Source organism: Vombatus ursinus, unplaced genomic scaffold (genome assembly GCF_900497805.2).
Source record: "Vombatus ursinus unplaced genomic scaffold, bare-nosed wombat genome assembly UNPS02014797.1, whole genome shotgun sequence".
NCBI classification, from domain to species: Eukaryota; Metazoa; Chordata; class Mammalia; order Diprotodontia; family Vombatidae; genus Vombatus; species Vombatus ursinus.
In genome coordinates this window covers 5,555,300-5,577,182 of record NW_020954575.1, presented here as the reverse complement: position 1 = coordinate 5,577,182, position 21,883 = coordinate 5,555,300, and the positions used below count along the sequence as shown (strand labels likewise).

General features: G+C 47.4%; 1 protein-coding gene across 3 annotated transcripts; it reads right to left on the bottom strand.

Annotated features, from left to right (window-relative positions):
• Nucleotides 1–1,119: 1,119 nt before the first annotated feature.
• SEPT4 (septin 4) lies at nt 1,120–20,094 on the bottom strand. 3 transcript variants are annotated; one of them, XM_027870435.1, is made up of 12 exons: nt 19,974–20,094; nt 12,727–13,011; nt 12,276–12,369; nt 11,687–11,773; nt 11,043–11,166; nt 3,990–4,124; nt 3,747–3,864; nt 3,534–3,635; nt 2,687–2,783; nt 2,403–2,565; nt 2,103–2,205; nt 1,120–1,338 (listed from the first exon to the last, which is right to left on the bottom strand). In XM_027870435.1, exons 1-12 carry the CDS (start codon nt 19,974–19,976, stop codon nt 1,279–1,281), a joined length of 1,371 nt encoding a protein of 456 aa, XP_027726236.1. In that variant the 5' UTR covers nt 19,977–20,094; the 3' UTR covers nt 1,120–1,278. The 3 variants fall into 3 exon arrangements, with proteins under 3 accessions (XP_027726236.1, XP_027726235.1, XP_027726237.1); XM_027870434.1 differs by lacking the exon at nt 1,120–1,338 and having other exon boundaries at nt 2,112–2,565; XM_027870436.1 differs by lacking the exons at nt 1,120–1,338; nt 12,727–13,011 and having other exon boundaries at nt 2,112–2,565.
• Between the last annotated feature and the right edge of the window lie 1,789 nt (nt 20,095–21,883).

The following is a 21,883-nucleotide window of genomic DNA, read 5'->3' as shown; positions in this document are numbered from 1 at the left end:
AACATTGAGCCCGGAGTTAGGAAGACCCGAGTTTTACTGTGGCCTCATAGACTTACTAGCTGTGTGAGCCTGGGCAAGTCACTTAGCCTCTGCCAGATTTTCCTCAACTGTAAAATGTGGATAATAGCATCTGCCTTGAACGGTTGTTTGAGGATCAAATAAGATGCTTGTTTAAAAAAAAACAACAACACTTAGCACGGTGCCTGGCACTAAGTAGGCACTATATCAGTGCTTATTCCCTTCCAATCCCCACTCTCCCTGTGTCCTTGTACTTGCTCTTTCATCTCTTAGCCCTGACACCGAAGAGCCAGCCTGTGGAGAGCTGAGCTAGGCTGACCCTGATAGTCTGGCCCTGAGCAGAGATACCCAGTGTAAGAAATGGGAGATCCAGGCAAGGAGTCCTGACCTACAAGCTTTATCCCAGCCTAATCTGGGCCACCCTCTTGCTCAGGGTTTCTTTTTGTTGTTGTTTTGGTTTGGTTTGGTTTGATTTTTTTTGGGGGGGGGGGAGGCAGAGGAAGGAGAAGGAAGATTAGGCAATAGTGAACCAGGCTTTTGAGGTATGTTCCTCTGCAGTGGAGCTTGGGGCTTAGCCTTCACTTTAATTCATAGAGCTTGATCCGGCACAAAATACTGCCAAGGAAACCGGACTTTCCAACCTAAATGTGTTATTATAGAAAGTAATGTGCATTCCCTCCATGCCTCACTGTAGTGTGAGGATGACCTTGATTTCTTGAAGACCCCTCTGGCAGCTTTTTAGGTATGACCTGGTGATCAGCATACTTGGTCACTAGGTGATCAATTTTTTCAACGCTAGCAACTTGGAAAAAGCACCCAAGCCCGAAAGTGGTTGCTTATGAATGTGTAAGGAAAACCCACACTGATAAAATCATAAAACTTTAAAGTAATGTGATTATTAAAAAATATTTGTATGTTCCGGTTTTCTCAGATGACATCCTTGACTAGGACCTTTGGTCCTATCCTTACTCCCATGCTTCAACCCACTGGAAAAAAAAAAGAGAGTAGGTCATCCAAATTCCCAGCCAACCTTCAGGCTGCAGCCTGAAAAAACTGGGGGTCTCAGCTAGGAAGTGGAGAGTACAGTTGTAGGAGCCAAGGTCAGATTCCGATTTGTTAGACTTTATTTCTTTTGAGTCTCTAGGGAGGCAGCAGGGACATAAGGCGAAGTGGCAGTAGCTTGAGGGGCCAGAGCAGATCAAGAGCTGGGAAGAGCCAGGAGAAAGAGGAGGAGACATACATCCAAGGCAAGGGAACTAACTAGTTCTTCTCCTTCTTCTGTCTCTGAATTTTATACAGCATCTCCTGCATCCTTCGCAACTGAAATAGACAAGCACATTGACCTGAGCCCCAATTCTAGATATCAGGAGATCCTCAAAGTTCTGCTTTCTCAGACCAGATCTTTCATGGCAAGTTTAGAGGCAATCTTCTCCAACAGTTCTCAGAGGTCAGTCCCCAAGACCTTTTCAAGGGATCTGTGAGGCTTCAAGACTATTTTGATAATATTAAGATGTTTTAATTTTCAAATATGGTAAATATTAATAGATATAATCCACAAAAACATATGCTATTGGGGGGGGGGCTCAATCATTTTAAGGAATCCTAAGACCAAAAATATTTATCTGGTCCAACCTCTTCACAGAACTCTAATTAGCAAGTTCTCTCATTTTCGTGGCAATCTCCACTCCCCCACCCTATGCAAAAAGGACTCTGGCCGGAAAGTTATTTGGGAAAGTCAATGCTAGGGAGTAGAAGGGGTAGAACTTGGGGTTCAAGGAGGGAATCTGATAGTTTCCTACTTTATTTTTGCTAGGCTCAGCAATTCTTGTGTTCTTGAAGGATTGCAAGTACTGTTGGGCCTTCTAAACGTGAGCATTCTGGGGTAGGCCTTGGTTGCAGAGGCCTAATTATGGTTCTTGCACATGCACAAAATTTAGAGATGGTACAGATCCCGAACCTTTCCACTATTCCCATGAAATTCAGCACTGGTTTGGGAGAGAATAGTGTTGAAATCCCCTGATGAGGCAGAGGACTTGGACTGCCTTGGGCTACAACCCAATCCCATCGTCCCATCCTGCTCTCACCTCCTCATCTTTCTCCCGGAGCAGCTTCTCAGTCTCTATGTCAATCCCAGACAGGAATGCTGCTGGGATGGCGAAGTCAGAAATATTCTCTCGAGTCAGCTTGCTGAGAGGTCAGGGGAAATGGGTGCCAGTGAGGGCAAGGAGACCCCAGGCCCCTGCCTGGATTCGGCCCTGGGGCCTGAAGGAGCAGGTGTGGAGGGCCTGCTCCCATCCACGCCTGCCAACAGCTCTGCTTGGGCTCCTGGGGTTGGCTCTTCCCGTCCCGTCTGCCCTCCCCCCAGGACCCCTTCCTGGCCATACTTGCGATTTCTTTCCTTCACCACCATTCGAGTCATGCTCTGGATGCATTGTGCCCGATAGTTCTCATAATGTATTTCCCTTGTCACATCCTTAAGATCCTGCATATGGGTGCGTACCAGCATGGTCCTCAGCTTCACAAAGTCGCAATGCCCTGGATTTTCCACTGCATGGCAAGGCTGGGAATCAGCTTAGGTTGAGACTGGGGGTGGGGGGTGGGGAAGGAGGCAGCTGAGGGCAAGAAAGTATTCTCCCTTCCCTGGCCCCACAAAACTCAAGAGTTTTACCTTCTACAATACCCCAGGGATAGAGCCGTCCCCGAACACGCCGTCCTTTGGCCTCCACCACAGTGTTGCTGCCGATGACAGCAAAAGGGATACTGTCCTAGAAGAAGGCAGGGTTCCCATCAGTGCCTACCAAACCTGCTCATCTCTGAGGCTTTATCTGCCCTTCTGACCAGAGCACTTTAATCCCCAAGTATGCTGATACACTCAGCCTTTAAGATGGTCTTGAGTCCTTCCCAGTGGTGGGCTGGAGCCAGTTCTTAACTGGCTGATGAGAGCCAATTGTTAAATTTTCAGTGTGAACATTTTCAGTCATGTCCTACTCTTTGTGACCCCATTTGGGGTTTTCTTGGCAAAGGAACTGAAATGGTTTGCCATTTCCTTCTCCAGTTTCAGGAAACTGAGGCAAACACTGCCTTGCCCAGTGTTACAGAACTAGTAAGTGTCTGAAGCCAGATTTGAACTCAGGAAGATGAGTCTTCCTGACTCAAGGCCTGGCACTCTATCCACTGCACCACCTAGCTGCCCATTTACAACTCAGAGATTACTACAAATCGGGGCTTGATTTATTGTTTTGTTGATTTTGTAGACTTAAAGTAATAAAGTGTTAATAATGCAGATTAAATTTAAAAGTGTGTCTGTGTACATTGCCCCCCTCCCCCAAAGCTAATTGTTTAACATTTACCAGCATATCACTAATCCTTCCCCACCCCAACTGTTCACCCTGCCACAGACCTACTCTTCAGCCCAGGAGAAATGGGATGGGCTAACAAGAGTAAAGGAAGAAAGGGAACTTCTCAGTAGGGAGAGAGTTGCTTAAGCTAACTACACTCATCTCCAGGGTCTCCACCTTCAAAGCCTGGTCCTGTAACTTGAATTCCTCATCTTCATCAGAGTCACAGGCTGGGAATTGATAGATCTGGATTCCAAAGTGCTCAATTTCCTCTCGAATCTGAGCAAGAACACAAGTTGTGGGGCTAGTAAGGTGGAATGGAATGGTTCCCAGAATCTGTACCTCCCTCCTTATCCATCCCATTCACCAGTGCCCCACCACCTGCCTCACCTTTCGTTTCTTGTGCTCTACTTCATTGGGTGTCAGCGTGTCAGCCTTGGCCAAGATGGGCACAATGTTGACTCGATGATGCAGGGCCCTCATGAACTCCACATCTAAGGGTCGGAGCCTGGGGAGTGGGGAGGAGAGAGGTGGCTCCTGGACTAGTAGCTGTGCTGTAGCTTTCTCCATTCCAACATCCCAGCCCTGGGGTACTCAGAAGGAACTCAGTGCCTCCAGACAAAAGAAACATACCCATGGCCAAAGGGAGAGATGAAGTACAGGCAGCAATGCACCCTGTTATCCTGAATGTTCTTACGGTTGAGGCCGCTTTCATCCCGGAAATACTGTTCAAACTGCTGATCAATGTAATCTGCCACTGGCTTCCAACTGGGACAGAGTTGCACAGACAAAAGCATGGAGACCTCATGAACAGTCGCTGGTTCATGCTTTCAACAAACACATATTAAATGCCTACTATGTACAGAGCATTGTGTTCCTACTCTATGTGTCCCCTAAGGTTGATGGGCACTTACTGAGTGGTAGCCCAGGGACCTACCCTATGACTCAAAACAAGTACCATTTTTGTTCCCTTATATTCTGCTTGCAACTTATTTTATTGGTTCTCATTAAGAAGCAGGTAGTATGATGTGGTGGACAGAGGGTCAGCCTTGGAGTCAAGAAGATTTAGTTTCAAGACCCATTACTTAGTCTCAAACTAGCCTAAATAAGGATAAGGCTATAGGCTATAGATTAGTAGCTAATTTGTATTGGTAGAGGGAGTTTGCACACTGGAAACAACCTATATCAATGAGATAACAGGTATGGAGAAAATAATTTCATCATCTTAGATAAAAAACTCAGTCCAGGGCTGGGCATGTGGTAGGAATTTGATATGTATGGTTCTTGTTTGAAGAGAGTAGGCAAGGAGAAGAAAACTGGACTGTCATAGACATCAAAGGAGAGCCCCCAAACCAGGTGAACCCTGAGCTATGTTCAATTAAAAACCTTGGTGGCATGTTCATTTCCACCTTCATGCCTTTGCTCTCATTATTCTCTCAGCCCTATGTCCTCCTTTTCTCCAATCCAGAACAACAGCTGATACCTAAATGACATTATGAGATTTGGTTTACAGAGCATTTGACATAGGTGATCTCACAGGATCCACAGTACCCTGTAAAACAGGTAATACAATTATTAATGTCTCCATTTTACAGAGGGAACAAATGAAGAGAGTTAGGTGACTTGTCCGGGGTCACAGTGCTGAAGGTAGCCTTTGGGCACAGGTCTGCCCATACTCTGGATATGACTCGTCACTGCACTGGGCTACCTCTGACCACCCTCTGAAGCCCAGGTCAAGTCGAACCTCCTCGCCTGATCTAGGCTGAAGTGATTCCCCACTCTCCTCCATCCTTTAAATTCTCCTAGCACTCAGGACATAACCTGCAATTTAGCACTTAATTATACGCAATTTTGTACTGTTTTCTAGTGGTCTCATTGGTGTGTTGTGGTCATAGAATCCAGAGCTAGAAGGGACCCTAAAATATTATCCAGTCCAATCCCATCATTTTACAAATGGGAAAAAAAAAAACCTGAAGATCAGAGAGATCACATGCCAGAATCACAGATTTCAGAGTTGGAAGGGACCTTAATAGACATCTAATCCAACGCATCCCCAAAATGAATCCCATCGTGACACATCAGATAAGAGGTCATTCCAGCTGCTGCAGCCCCTGTTTGAAGAACTCCAATGAGGCCCCCCTCTAATTGTTAAAGCAAACCCTTTCACTTTGGGACAGCTCTTTCTTAGGAAGTTTTTCCTGACATCAAGACTGCATTTTCCTCTCTGCTACTTCTACTCATTGCTCCTGGTTCTGACCCCTGGGGGAAGAGAGACCAAGTCTAATCCCTCTTCTCCATGCAGCCCCTCATCAGCTAGCATGTCCCTCATGAGTCTTTTATGCTCTAGACTAAACATTGCCAGTACCTTTTATATATAACATGCACTCAAAGCCTTTCACCATCCTTGATGCCTTTTGGACACCCTCCAGCTTATCAACATGAGCCTCACATATTCCAGATGTCACTGTAGCAGCAAGTGGCAGAGAGCAGGGATTTACTTCTGAGTCCTCTGACTCTCCATCTCCTGAGCTCACACACTTTTCCTTGTCTCCCCAAATAGACCGTCACTCTTCATATCTCTGTACCACTCTACTATGTACTAGTACATACTAACTTGGTCCTAGCACAGTGCACTAGGGTGTAATATATTCTCAGAAAATGCTTTTTGATTGATTGAGGGAAGAAAAGTGAGAGGACATAGGGCTGCTGCTGGATAGAGGGAGAAGGGGAATGGCTTCAGGACACATAGGCAGAAGTAACACAGTAATCTGTGCAGAACTAGAGCTTTGGAGAAGGCTCCAAGGCCTGGCTTGTTTTGATAAATTCATTGAACTCAAAAGGGCTTTTATGTGGCTTAAATAATGTGTGTAATGCACTCTGTAAACTTTAAAGCACTATGTGGATGTTAGCTATTATTGACAGCTCCCCGCACACTTGTTGGGAGACACTGCCCTAGAGCAGGAGGAGATAAGTATGGCTGCATGGTTTAGTGAAAACAGTGCCAGATTTAGAATCTGGAAAGACTTGAATCTGTATCCAGTGTCTGACATTAGCAGTGTGACCACAGGCAAATCACTTAACTCCTCCATGCCTCAGGTTCCTCATCTGTAAAATGAGGATAATAATCCTTATAGAAGAACCTACTTCATATGGTTAGCGAAAGGATCAAATAGCATCATATATGTAAAGCACTTTGCAGTCCCTATAACACTATATAAAAATCATTTGATAATATGTCATCAACATAATACATACCCAACACTGGGCTATGAGGGAAGTGTAATCCCTGACAGAACTTCCAGAGGGGGGGGAATACAAACTGCATAGATGTGAAACTAATAATTACAAATAATCATCCAGTCAACCACTAAATATTTCTGACGCATACTATGTAACCCAGGGCAAATCATTTAGTGCTCTAGGCAACTCTCCAAGGTACAGGTTGCAACCTAAGTGCTGGCTTGTAACTGTGGAGAGTTTTCTTACCAGCAAGTTCCCTATACTAGTGAAATCACATGTTCTTTTATCTATCTATCCCCTATTCCTATGTGCCAGACATTGTCTGGGCACTGGGGATACAAATACAAAAAATGGAACAATTCCTTTTCTCAGTTTGCTTAAAGACAGGACAGGTTGGGCAGTAGGATCTCAGAGTAGCAAAGATTATTTGGGGTGGGGGGGAGAAAGAGAGTATGTGTGTAAAATTTAGAGTCCATGAGTGTGTGAAATATACATATATATACACACACACATAGTATGTACATATACATAAATACACAATCATACCTACACATTCCCTCACTTCCATAAAAGTGATTATTACACAAAGAAGTCATTGAAGTACCTGGAAAAACCAAGGATAGGCAAGGTACATATATGGCAAGATCCTCACTCAAAAATCTTCAGTAGCTCCCTATTCCCATTAGAATCAAATACAAACTTCCCAGCCTGCTATTTTAAATCCCTTACACTTTACCTGAAGCCTATCACTCCAAACTTAGTTTATATTACTTCCTTTCACAAACTCTCTCCTGCCTCCATTCCTAGAATGCAATCCCTCTTTCCCAAGGGCCTTTTAGAATTGTCTTCTTTTAAGACAGCTTGGTACTGCCTCCTCCATGAACCTCTTTTGTTTCTGAAGTTATTAATATTCTCTTCCCTCCTCAAATTATTTTGTATTTATGTATCAGTGTACATGGATTTTTGTTGTTGTTATTGTTGTATCCTTTAGCAGAAGGTAAGGCCCTTAAGAGAAGGGATTTGTTATTTATTGTTCTTTATTTCCTCTGTGGAGCCAGTGCCTGGTTCACAGTGTCCTTTTCTTCTTCAACTCCTGATATCAATGCTCCCTCAAATAGTCTGATTTACCTGTTCCATAGCCTGCTCAATTACCATGATCTATTCCTCCATTCCACTTAAGTTATATAGGGATGGTCGTACCTTGATCTTGCCATCGCTTTGCCATCCACTTCCCTGTTTAAGAATTTTGAAATTCCTTCATTTGATCATCATCTTTTATCATCATATCTTTCCCTATGACTTTTGACCCCTAATCCTGTTCTTTGCCCTGACTATGACCTCCACTGCCTCTGGTTTTTTCCTAGCTGTCACTCCTGCACTGGCCTACTTCCCTACAGCTGGTGGCACAGGAGATAGAAAGCCGGACCTGGAGTTGGGAATATCTGAGTTCTGGCCAAGTCACTTAACCTCTGTTTCCTTCAATTTCCTCAACTGTAAAATGGGGATAATAATAGCACCTATCTCAAAGGGTGGCTTTGAGGATCAAATGAGATGATATTTGTTAAAAATAAATAAATAAATAAAGTGCCTGACACATATTAGGCACTATAGAAAATGCTTATTGCTTTCCCCTTTGCCTTATCTCAACTCTTTGGTGAACCAACCTCACTCTACACTATCCTCTACTCTTTGAATCCTTTGCCACTTTATCCTGTTCTATTGTCATGCCAAGCCCCAACCTTGGATATCTCCTACCACCACCCTCCTTCACTCCCATTCATGTGCTATGGAACAGAGTTGGAGGAAATCATGAAACCATGCTGATGGGCCCACTTCAAATTTATGTGGTCTGCATTACCAGTGTGGAAATATGTTTAACATGATTGCACATATATGACCTATCTCAGATTGCTTGCCCTCTTGGGAGGGAAGGGAAAGAGGGAGAAAAATTTGGAACTCAAAATCATATAAAAAATGAATGTTGAAAACTATCTTTACAAGTAATTAGAAAAATAAAATACTATTTACAAAAAAAAAAAAATTATGTTTTCTAATCTTAATTGAACCTTCACTGCAGCAAGGCAAACCTTCTGTTCCTCCCTAATTGTGTCACTGTGTCACTATCCCACTATCCATAGCAATTCTTCCTAACCTTTCCAACTTTCCTCAAGCCTCTCATAGCACAACCTCTTCCCCTTCCTCCCAGGCTGAGGACCATGCCTCATATTTTACCCCCCAAAAAATTGAGGCCATTGTTGGAGAGCTTTTCCTTCTCCCCTGCTCCTCATCTGTCATTATTCAGACACTTTCTAGCTCTGTCTCCTTCCTTCACTCTGATCTTCTGTAAAGAGGAGACCCTTTTCCTTACCAAAGCCAACTCCTCAACATGTACCCTTGATCCCGTCTCCTCCCATCTTCTCTAGAAGATTACCACCACTCCCATCCCCATGCTCTTTCATCTTCAGTCTCTCATTCTATTGGCTCCTTCCCTGCTACCTATAAACATACCCATATCTCATCCAGTCTTGAAAAATCCTAATTTTATCCATCCTTGCTTACTATCATCTTATATATCCCTGAGTTTGAGGTGTATGGCGTGTTCAGGAGGACTAGCACTTCTGGTGTGGGGACTTGCTGAACCCTTTTCAGGGCCGCTCATCCACTTTTGGTGTCCGCCTGATTGACCCAACTCTCACCTGTGGCCCCAAGAACCGTAAACTGTCTCAGCAGATAGCTAAACCAGGTTGAAGGTAACCAACAGGCCTCAAACCTGAGTTAGGAGAGTGTCTACCACAAGTATGTGAAGACTTTGCCTGGTGGAATGGGTGGATGACAACAATTTGTTCCAATGGCCATGGAGGTGACTGAGTGCTTAGAGCTTGGTCAGACATTGAAGACCCCAAAGCCATCCACTGTATCCCAGGCCATGGCCAGTTGTCTTGATTTTCATCCTGCCACAGGTCTCCAGTGACTCAGAAAGAAAGAGTGAGGGTGAAGACTTTGTGCAACTCTGCCTCACTTAAATCACACTCAAGACAAGACATCAGCCCATGACGTTATTGGTGCTCTTTGACGAACAGCATTTCTATCTTCACAACTCTTGTATGCACTTCTTTCTCTCTACTCACAAGCTGCTGTCCTGGTGCAGGCCTTACTACCTCTCACTTGCACTATTACAATCACCTTCTAACTGGTCTCCCTGCCTCCCACTCCCTCTCTAATCCATTCCATCCTCCAATCAGCTACCAATGTGGTTTTTCCTATTTGATGAACTTCAGTGGCTCCCTATATCGAGGATCAAATATAAAATCTTCTGTTTGTCACTTAAAGTTTTTCATAAACTAGTACCTTCCTACCTTTCCAGTCTTCTTATGCTTCTTTACTCCCCTCCCCAGACCCTACAATCCAGCGAAACAGATCCACTTGTAGTTCCTTTAAAGTGGCATTCCATCTTCTCTCTCCAAACCCTGACACAAGTTCTCCCACATGCCTGGAATCTCTCTTTGCCTCCGCCTGTTAATTTCTCTAGTTTTCTTTTCAAGACTCAGCTCAAATCTTACCTTATGCAGTAGGCCTTTCTAGCTGCTAGTGCATTCCCTTCTCAGATTACCTTCTATCTACTCTGAAAATAGCTTCTATGTACTTAGTTATTTACATGTTTGCTTCCTCCAGTAGAACATGTGATCCTTGAAAGCGGGGACTGTTTCTGCCTTTCTTTGTATTCCCAATATCCAGCATAATGGTGGCCTAATGCTTAATACGTGCATGTTGACTGACTTCTATCCCCAGGACCTAGCACAATGACATATATGTAGTAGGCACATAATAAATGTTTATTGAATTTAAGTTAGTTGAAGCACAGCCTCATTTGCAAAATTTTGCTTCAGGGCCTGGAGTTTAAACAGATTAATACCCAGTCCTTTTTCTTAGCCACTCCCTTTTCTGACCATCCCCTCCTCCCCCTGGCGGGTCTCCCCCCGCTTCCCCCAACCCTAACCCCACCCCACATCACTCACAGTTATTGTGCAGTTGAGAGACAGTATGGCACAGTAAAGAGAATGACAGACCTGGGGTTGGGGAAGACCTGAATTCAACTTCTGGCTCTGACATTTATTAGCTGAGTGATCTTGGGCAAGTCACTTTAATTTATCTGAGCCTCTGAAAAAGGGAGATGAAATGGTTGCACTGCCTAACACACAGGGATGCTTTGAGGATATAATTTTTGTGAATCTCAAAGCACCATAGCACAGAGTGAGCTTCATATGTGTCCCAACCAAGGGACACAAGGCTTGAGACACAAAGTTGCTTGAGACCTACCCTATAGTCAGACCCATCTCCCTCTTCCTCCTGGATCCCATTCCCTCCCATGTTCCCTCCTCCCTACCACCTCACCCTTAGCAAGAAGATTGGGGGTGGGGAGATAAGATCGCTCAGTGAGAGCTGTACCACTCAGTGTTGTTCACAGCATCTCCAAAACCTGGTGTGTCCACGACTGTGAGCTTCAGCTTGACACCTTTCTCCTCGATGTCCATGGTATGTTTAGTGATCTCCACTGTTTGCATGATCCGTTCTGGAGAAGGAGAAAACTGAGGCCCAAGCAGGGGCAGGGAGATGTACCCCAAATCACATGGGCCTCATCTGGACCAAAATCCAGGTGTCCAGCCTCACTGCCCAGACCTCCTCACCCTCCTGCATTCTCACCCTTATCTGGGTGCCTTTTCTATGGGAACCAGCAAGCTGCATGATTCCCAACACAGGAAATGCCGGTGGCTGTTGGCTCCAGCCCCAGCCTCTTCTCTGCTCCAGGATTCTCTCTGGATTCCCGGAATCCTTAGGGGGTCAGAGACCCATTTAAGAGCACATGACTCTGGCCCCTGCCCCCTCTCTACTACCCTGCTAAGAATGCCAGACTGGGCAGGGGTCATCACAGGGAAGCCTCAACCCTCTCCAAGGATCTGGAGAAGTCAGGACGTGGAGGGAAGACCTCCACCCATGGAATTTAGGGCCCTGGTTTTCTAAGAGAAGTGGTAGGTCTGCCTGTTCCCCTTCCTTGCTGCAATCAGCCAACCCACTCACTCCCCTTTGCTCACCTTCAGAATTCAATAATCTTCGGTCCCGGTACATGTCAGTGAGGAAGAGACTGTTGATAAGGGTGGATTTGCCTAGCCCGGACTCTCCTGGTGGGGAGAGAGGGCAGAGGCACCAAATTAGGTATGGGAAACAATAAGGAGACTTCTTCCTAAACTAGGCATATGGTATGGGGGGTAGGAATAGAATGGAAGGGAACTGGTAATAACTCCTCTCCCTCCTATTCTGACTGAAAGGTTAAAGCTAGAAAAGCTATCTTAGAAGTCATCTAATCCATCCCAATTATTTACAGAGGAAAAAGCTAAGGCCCCCAAAAGAGCAAATGACTTGCCCACAGTCATCTAGGTATTTGGGTAGCAGAACCAGAACTAGAACCCAAGCATCCCACTTCCCGGTTTAGGGTTCTTTTCCCTGCACCATATTGTCTCCAATCCATGACTCTTCAACTACTTGTCCAGTGTCTCCCCTTCCTTCTCTCCCCCCTCCCTCCCAGCACCTTTCCTGCCAATAATTTAGAGCATATGTGGCCTTTGATGCTCTCTTGGTATCCCTCTCCTTTCCCCATGGGAGACTCCCCAGTCCCTACCATACCTGCCACCATGAGGGTGAAGTCAAAGCCCTTTTTCATAGACTTTCGATGAACCTGGTTGGGGAGAGTGGCAAATCCCACATACTCCTTATCATCCTGTCAGAGAAGAAGCCTTGTTAAGGGAAGGGCATAGCAGGATTCCCTGGACCCAGATTTATCCTCCCACTCACAACCCTGGAAAGTAGGTGCTCATGGTCCCACATTGGACCCAGAGACTCCAGGCCAGGTTTACTCCTGCCAGCCTGTCCTCCTGGCCCTGTTGACTCTTACTGAGTAGCCCAACTTTATTGTTCCGAGAGAATAATGAGGGACCTGTTGGGGACATCATGATAGAGTCTACCAACTAGGGACAGAAAATCCCCATTATCCCTTAAAGTCTTCTATATACATCTACACACTATTCCCTCTCCTTTCTCTCTTAGCCCTTCTTAAGGGGGAATGGGAATACCCTACCTCACAGGAGTCATAAGGGTCCAGCCTGCCCCAGGGGCTTCGAGGCCTGCTTGAGAAGCTGAGCATGCTTGAGGAAGAGATGCAGAGGTGAGCTTGGGTTTCTGGCTGGATCCGAGAGGAACTCCTAGACTCTTTGGTCTCAGACTCTTCATAGGGATCCAGGATAGCAGGGAGGCATAGTTGGGAAGGGCCCATTGCCTCAGGATGGGGGACATCACCCCCAGGGAACTCTTTTACAAACACAGCCAGCTCTGCTTCCTCCGTGTCCTCTAGGAATCTTTTAATCTGGTGGGGGAGGGGAAGGATGAGGGGAGAGAGGAAAGGCAAGAAACAGTGAGAGATGGAAGAAAGTAGGGAGAGGAGAGAGAAATGAAGGAAAGAGATTTGAAAGAAGAACAGGAGAGAAGAAAGAGCTCATTTTAAAAGGTAATGAAATGTTAATAAAGCTAAAGAAAGCAGGAGTTCCTCACCATACTTACCTTCTCTCCAGCCTCAGCCCTGTTCAAGACTCCCCTCTCCTGGAAAAATGCTCCCCCCAACTCCTTATACACATATACCCTTTACATCTCACCATAGTATTGATGCCTGGCTTTCTGAGGCACAGCAGAATCATGGGAACCTATAAATATGGATTTACTCTTCCCTGCCTTCCCCTACCACACATCAGAACACCAAGCTGAGCTAATTCTTTAGGGGGTTGAGAAGTTGGCATAGCTGAACCCAAGTACCATCCTAAAGGCCTGTGTCAGCCCCAACGAGGGAATTAGCAAGAACAAGGAGTAGCCAGTCAGTAGAGAAAAGATGACCATAAGGGCCAAGGGAGTGACTAGGACTAAGTTGCCTAGGGGCCAGGAAACAGAGTTGGTTTTGAGGAGGCTCTTCCTAGTGAGATCAGAGAGATAGAGGGCAACCTGTCCCTCCTCTCCAAGCTGGGTCAGTTAAGTTCCCCTGCTGCTGAGCTGCTGGCTTCAGGAAGGAGCTGGGCTAGGAGCACAGAATTGTTCTTGGGAATGAAAGTTTCAACCAACCACATGAAACCTCCAGGAATTTCAGTCTTCATTCCCAGGTCTCAGACACATTAATTCCGGGAGACACAGAGAAGCGCAGAGCTGGAGTAATTCAATTCAACATGCAAGAAGTAAATTCCTGCATTGGGCTACAGAGATGGAGAGGGGCTACAATGAGAAGGGGAAGACATAAGAAAGTTGAGGAAAAGAAGAGAGAGGGACTGCAAACTTCCCTCCCAGTGGGAGAAGAAACTTGGTGAAGGCCAAGGAAGCAATCCTGCCTTTAGTTGTGCTGCTAATATAGCCTGGGTGCCAGTTTAGGATGGACATCACTGAGTGTGGCTAACCAGCCAATCTTTCCATTGTACCCTTAACCAAGCTCTAGCTGGTGCCAGGTGGGGAGCTCTGGACTAGAGAGCATTCTCCTCTGGTTGGCACCTTCATAGTGAGGCACCTCCTTTGCAGTCAGACATTCAGGGAATGTGCCCCTGTGGGGAAGGCAGAGAGTTAAGCAGAGCTGGAGGCTCATATGCATAGTCCTGCCCCCTAAGCCCCAACCCACATCCCCAGCCACCACCCTTCCCCCTTTCCCCACCACCACTGCCCTTCTCCTTTGGTGGGCAGTACCCTCTGCCAGGAGCCTGGTGGTGCTGGGCACAACCCTGCTCTACGATATCCACGTGCCATCCTCAGACAAAGGACAAAGGCCTTTGCGCCCATGTCATCATGGAAACTAACATTCTCAGAGGACCTGGGCAAAGCAGGTGGGAGGTGACTCCGGGGAGCCCCTAATGATTAGAGTCTAGAGCCATAGGCCTGGAGCCCAAGAGCTGGCATCCAAGAACCCTCCTTCTCCCTGCCCCCCTTTCACAGACAAGAGAACTGAAGGAGAAAGACCTAGTAAGCCAATTCCCAAACCTTACTGCTTCTCAGTTCTATGCAAGAGGCAAACACAGAAGACAAGGCCTCCCCACGGCTCTCCAGGCTTAAACCCCTACAACCTGCCTGTTGCTATGACTACCAGCGACCTTGGGGAGGGGAGGATGGGAAAACAGACTGAACTGCATCCCTAAGGCCATTTCTAGCTGAATCCCAGAATGTGGGAATTTATTGATAGAAAGAGGCTGGCTTGGGGGTAGGACTTGACCTAAAAAGGCTCTTTCCATCCCTGATGCTTCTGATGCCCTGAGGGAGGAGGGGGGCGGGGAGGGTGGACAGCAGGGTCAGTCTGGCTGGCAGCCCAAAATCCTGGGGAATTCCTATGAGGACCTCATCCTGTCCTCCCTCATAACTACACTGTGACTGAGCAGTGAGTTCTGGTGAAGGGGTTGGGGAGGGGATTGCAGGGGGTGTGTATGAGAGAAATGTGGCAAGGTTGCCAGGTCTGACTTCTACCTGGGCTGCTAGCTTCAAAGCAGACTCTCTTCCCAAGGGAATAGAAGGGGAAGAAAGGCCACAAGCATTTGTTAAGTACCTGCTATGTGCCAGACACTGTGCTTAACCCTTTACAAATATCTCCTTTGAGACTCACAACAACCCTGTGATGTAGGTGCTATTGTCCCTATTTCACAGATGAGGAAACTGAGGCAGACAGAGGTGGAGTGACTTCCCCTGATCATACAGCTGCTGAAGTGTCTGAGGGTAGACTGAAAGTCAGGTCTTCTTCTAACTCCAGTGTTTTATCCACTGTGCCACCAGCTGCCTCTAGAAAGGGGGATGCCAAGGAAGATGACCAGCTCTGCAGACCCCTAGCAAGGCTGAGGAAGAACCAAGCCCAGAACCTAAGAGGCCAGCTTTTTGGTCTGTTCGCTTGTCCCCACCTCCTGGGCATCACAGCCTAGCCTGGCTTCCAGTGTAATGATGGATTTGGTAGTGATGAAGAGGTAGGAAAGGCAGGGGACAACAGTATGATTTGTTATCTGCATTGGAAGGAATGATGGACTGGGAACTCCCCCCAAGGTTAAGCCTCTGGGCTATCTTGCCTGAGTCAGCAGCCAAATCATTTTCTAACCCTCCCTCAGTCTTCTCATCTTAAGATTATGAGGAGCAACTGCCACTTATTTAGGACTTTGAAGCACTTTATCTCATCTAAGCTTCCAAACAACTTAGGTGTGACTTAGGTGCTACAAGTCTTTATTAGTTTATCTGAAAAATGAAGGGCTTGGTCCACACGGCCTCAGAAATCTTGGCCAACTCTAGACCTAGGATCCTCTGATCCCCATTTTACAGATGAAGAAATTGAGGCTCAGAAATAAAATGACTTGCCAATAGTCCCATACCTTATAAATGTTGAACACAGGATTTGAACCCAGGCCCTAAGTCCAGGGTGCTTTCTGCCATAAAAATGAATGGGGAGGACTATTTGCTGAAGTCTGTTTTCTAGTTCTTCCACATTCACAACCTCTAAGCACCTTGCCAAAGCTCTGAACCTATCCTCAGCAGCAGAGTTCCCATCTGATCCCAGCAGAGGTGATCATTCTCCCAGGCTTCAAAGCTCCCTGTCAGCAAGTGCTGAATCTAATTTTATCTTCCAGGAAAGCAAAGTTCCTCACAGACATACCCAGCTGTGCCCCAATGCTCTTATTTGCAATCTGACTGCCCCTGCCCCTTCCTTTCCCTCTCTTTTTGATCCTATGCCTCTGGCAGGGACCAGCAAAGCCTGTGGAATGTCTTTCTCCCTACCCTTCCCTTTTCCCTTTAGTCCCCTAAGCCCCCCGCCCCTCACCCTGCCCCACCCTTCCCCGCTGGCTCTGCACCCCACCCTCCAAGGACTGCTGCAGCAGTATCACTTGGCTCCCCTGCAGTCTCCTTCTCTGATTGGCCACCCCACGATGCTCTGCCTCCTGTTTATGCCTGGTGGGCACAGCACAAGCTTCTTAAGTCCTGCCAGCAGAACTAGTTTCTGTCTCAGATCAGTGTCAAGCATTACCCATCCTAGGGCACTCTCCAGACAAAGCGCCTGCCACAGCAGGAAGTGATAAAATCTCTTAGCCCACACCCTATTCCCTAGCCCTGCTCCCTGGACAGAGTTTAGCCTACAAGAAACCCCAAACCCACTCCGAAATTCCCTCCCTCCTTTTTTTGCTCCTGTTCCAATGTTCCCCTAATTTCAGTTGCCTAATATACAGCAACCAAAGAGGTAGAGGTAGGTTGCCCCCAATCCCTAACCCTAGAGCTGAGAAACCATGGCAACAACGGGCTCTCTTCCCCAGTGACCCCTTGTGTCCTCTAAGCAGAAATGTGTCTCCTATAGCCCTTCTCTTCCCAAAGACTGGTTTTCTTTAGAGCAGGAATTCTTAACCTGGGGTTCATGAATTTTTTTTTTATTGTTTAGTATTTTGATAACTATATTTCAATATAATTAATTTCCTTTGTATCCTACATAGTTTATCTCAGGTATTTAAAAAACATTTTTTTGATAAGGGATCCATAGGTTCCACCAGACTGCCAAAGAGGTCCAAAGATTCCATAGCACCTCTGCTTAGAGAATTCACTCTGGGATCTCCCAGTCCCTGGGGTACACTGGCTTAGGGCATGATGTCAGGCCTATCCTCTTCTGCATGGACAGCTGGGTGTGGGAAGAAGAGAGGTAAAAAGAGGAGAGATTTGCCTTGGCTAGCTGCTAGATCCTTTCCCTCTGGGAAGTCCTTAAGACTGGAGAAACCAAAGCATAAGGTCAGTGTAGAACTGCCAACTACTCCCAGAGCTATAAATGAAATGGGAAATGGAGAGAAAAGCCTGGAAGACCTGGATTTCCAGTACTACAGTTAACTGCCCCATGTGAGTTTTTATGCAGGTCTTAATGTCAGGGCCTGATTTTTTTTTTCTAAATGTGAAATGGGCTTCTCCTTCCCTCAGAGAGAGTCTAGGGAGACAAGGCCAGATACCTCTGGCAGCTTGAATCTGGAGGAGGAAAGGTGTCACCCCAAGCCAAGGGTGGTTGTTAATGCCCTTGCCTTTCCTTCTTTTCACTGACAAAGCCCTGGGGAAATCTTCCCCACTGATTCCTAAATTTCTATTTCACATGCAAGAGGAAAGATACTCTTTACATACTGCCTGAGGTGAAGCAGTGAACCAAGGTGATGGATAAACCCTCCAACTGTGAAGATAAAGTGCTGCCTGGAAGTCTGTAGGCCAAATCTTGAGGAACTAAACAGGCTTCAGGAGAGCTCTCTCTCCACATCCCCACCTCTACCCCAATCTCTCACTGGCTGGGGACTAAATTGGGTTGGAAGGGCCAGGACCTGAAATGAACTGAACCCAGTGTGTGGCCAAGATTGGTCTCCCCCTCCAGTCCCTGCCAGGCTTAGAATCCAGGACAATCAATGTTCCCCCAGGGTTCCCACCATTGGGACAATCAATCTGTCTGTCACTCTCACAGGGACAACAGGAGGAAGGGAAAGGACACTACTTTGCCACTGCCAGGGCCTCCACTGATCAGGGGAAGGTCATAGGGTTGAGAGAGCCTTCCGGGCCAAGCCAGGAAAAAGCTTGACAGTTCATTCCGGGGTCCCAGAAAATGATTATTCTCTCCAGACCTGGAAGCTCCTGATTCAATGGGGCTCTCAGAGAGTGCCCTTCTGGAGGCTGCCCATAGTCCATATCCTGCTGTCAAGAGCTGGCTCCCAGTTCTGCTGCAAACCCTGCACTCAGCCATCATTTCATCCCCTATCCCTCCCAAAAGAGGGAGCACAAAAAAGAGACCAAAAAAAGAGGGAATATATGTGCTTTCTAGGTTTGGAAGAAGGAAGCCCCCAGAGGAGCTGGACTTGTTTTAACCATCAGTTAACCTTACCCCTCTTCCCCCATGTGTTTGCTGGGAAGAGAAAGTTTGGCTAAAAAAAGTCCAGAGAAGCAGGTTGGTGCCTATAAAACAAACTGGGCTGGCTCCAGGGTCAGCTTGGAGGGGAGAGGTTATGTTTTTCTTCCCCAAGGAATCTAGGCTATAGAAATTAAGCTCACAAACATAATCCAGTGACCATCATCTGTCTAGAAGGGAAAGAACCATCATTTCCTTATGAAGTCCTATTGAAGAGCTGAGGGAAGGGGGGGCGGTGTTGTGTGCTGGGAATTCCTAGCCTGAGTGGAGACAAGGGTATAACATATATTTTTCCTTTCTTGAGGGAGAGAAGAGGGGGGAGCTAGGGCAGAAGGATCATAGGATTTAGAGAAGGGACCCTAGAGATCATCTAATCTAATGTCCTCACTTTACAGATGAGAAATTGGAGCCCAGAGAGGTAAAATTGACTTGCCCAAGGTCACAGAGCTAAATAATTAATAAAGCCAGAATTTGAACCCAGGTCTTCTGACTCCAAATTAATTGCTCCTTCCAGTGCCTATCTTTGTAAGACAGGCAGTGTGGCATCATAGAAAGAACATTGGACCTGGAATTAAGAAGGATTCAGATTTATATACCATCTCTTTGAACCTCAGTTTCCTCTTCTGGAAAATGGGAGCAATGGTATATGTACTCCCTTCTTCACAGGGTTATCACAAGGAAAGAGCTATGTAAAACTGTAGAGTATTAGACAATTCCTGTTCATAAATTTCCATTGACATAGCTGAGAAAGGGTCACAGAATTACAGCTGGAAGGGACCTTAGAGGTCAAATTTCATCATTTTATGGATGAGGAAACTGAGGCCCAGAGGGGTGCAAGGACTTGCCCAAGATTGCACGGGTACCAGGATGCCTCTTTTCTCCCCACCCCCACCCCTGCCCGCCTAAAGCTCCTAAGCTCTCTGGTCATCACTGAAACGCTTCCCCTCCCCCAGCATTCTCATCTCCGATTAGCCCAGACAGACCCTCTCTCCCAGTGCCTAGCTTAGGGTGACTCTGGGCCTCTTTTTCTCCTCTCCCCCGCTAAACCCCAGGTTTCTCCAGTCAGCATTGCCCAGTCACCCTTTCCCCTCTACTACCCTCTCCCTTCCCGTCCGAATGGAACTGGTCAGCACTCATTGGGGGTCCGGGTGGGAGGCAGCCGGGAAGGAAGAAACTTGAGAGAGACAGCGCTGTGAGCCGGGGCCCTGGCCACAGTGCCCCGCGGCAGGATGCCACCTTGGCAATGCTCATGACCACGGCGGGCTGGGGTCAGGCCCAGTAGCTCTGGCTCCCCGGGCCCCGCATCCCGGCAGAGCGTAACGAGTCCCCCATGGAGCTGCCCCAGGCAATGGACCCCCAAGGCCAACCCAGCTCACCCCAGCCTAAATCGCCCAAACCAGCCCAGAGTTTAGCCGCCTTACCATGGCCGCTGCCCGGGCCGGGCCGGCTCCTCCTGGACAGCACCCTAGCTTTCCCGGCTGTAGCTGCGCTGCCTGCCTGCCTGCCTGCTTGTTTGCCTGCAGACCGACCTCCGCATCGGCAGCCCCCCCACCCCTGTCTCCCGCCGCCCCGGAGTGCGGACCGGCTGGAGGAGGAGCCAGTCGAGCCAGGTGGGCGGGATAAGCCGGCCCTGAGGAGGGGCCCGGCAGCCAAGAGCTCCCAGAGAAACCCCAACCGATGGCCTGGGGGCGGCTCTTGTCCTGGAGAGGGGCTGAGTCTGCGGCCTAGGGGCGGAGCAGGGGTCTGGGGCTGCCTGCTCAGGTCATAGGATTGAGACCTAGAAGCGCACTTTAGTAATAGCTTCAACTCCCTCATTTTACAGAGGAGGAAACTGAGGTCCAGAAAAGTAAGGTGATTTACCCAAAGTCGCATAGCCATCAAAGAAACGAGTGGAACCCAGGCACTCTGACTCCATCTCCAGAGATCTTTCCATTCACTACGTCCAGATTCCCTTGTGGACTGAAAGACCCTCCAGGAAAGTGAAACCCTGCCTTCCAAGCGTACCCTCCCCTCCAAGCCCTGCCCTGCACCATAGAAAGTTATCAATACAATGAAGCTGAAAAATAGGTGAATGTTGAACATATCTCCTTCCCATTCCCGCTCCTTCCCCAAAGAAACAATTATCAACTACACAGATTTTACCCCTCCCATACCTAAAAGACCAGAGGTCTCCCCTTCCCAAATAAAGATTTTCCAAATCAGAAGGCTAAAAAGGTCTGGGAAGTTGCCCTCAATGGTGAGGCCTCCAGTAAGAACTCTAATCACTGGGGATTTGCTCCTTAACCACCAGATGATCAACCTCTTCTTCCTCTGGAAGTGTGTGGGGAAGATTCTCAGGAAAAGACTGTCTCATTAACCAGGTCTAAAACAGCTGGTTACTGAACTAACTCCCCTCATTCACACTGCTGCCCCTGGGGCCCCAGAAAGGCAGGTGAGCTGCAACGGGGACAGCTGCTATACTGGCTTTGCAAACATTTAAGTCCCAAAGGGATCAGAGCAGCAGTCAGGGAGGAACAGGGGTTCATGAAGAAGGGAGGCAGGTTGCCTGAAAGATGCTCCTGGGCCTAGCACCCAAGGGCTAGGACCTTGGGCAGACAGAGAGGGAGGTAAGCCCTAGATGGGAGAGCATTGTTCCTCCTCCCTGGCAGCTCTCCTCCTGGTGGCAGATTGACTGTCTAGGAGAAGAGTTGAACATATCACACTATCGTCCCTCCCCCCGCCCCATCCCTAAAGGCTGACCAGAGCTGAGACCTAGTGTTACAACTCTGACTATGACACTGGGAGCCTAGGGATGTTTCCTACATCCTCACAACCTGGGAGGGGAGAAGGGAGTTGATAAGAGGCAGGCAACATGCCCTCAGCAGATGGCAGGCAGAGAGGCCAGAGGACTAAGCAGCGGGAGGAGGGTTCATGGGGAGCAAAACCATGAGGCCATGCAAAGGACAGAGATGAGGCTTGGAAACATGCCCAGGAAGATATGGGGCTGAATGGTGTAGTGGAAATCTCACTGGAATACGAATCAGATGACCTGGAGTCCAGTCCCAGCTTAGATACTTTATTAGCCACGAGATCACGGACAAACTACCTGGACAACAAGCCTCCTTCCCCACCTGGAAAATGGGATAATACCACCTTCATCACAGGGCAGGATTTGTGAGGGTCAAATAATGTGATTTGTGGAAAAGTGCTTGTCAACTATAAGCCATTTTTCCCCCTGGCCTAGCCAGGCAGCTTCATTGTGCAAATTCCCTTTACTGTCATAGATCAGCAATTTATATCACTTAGAGACTTTGAGATTGCTTGAAACACAAAGAGGTTACATAAAGATAGC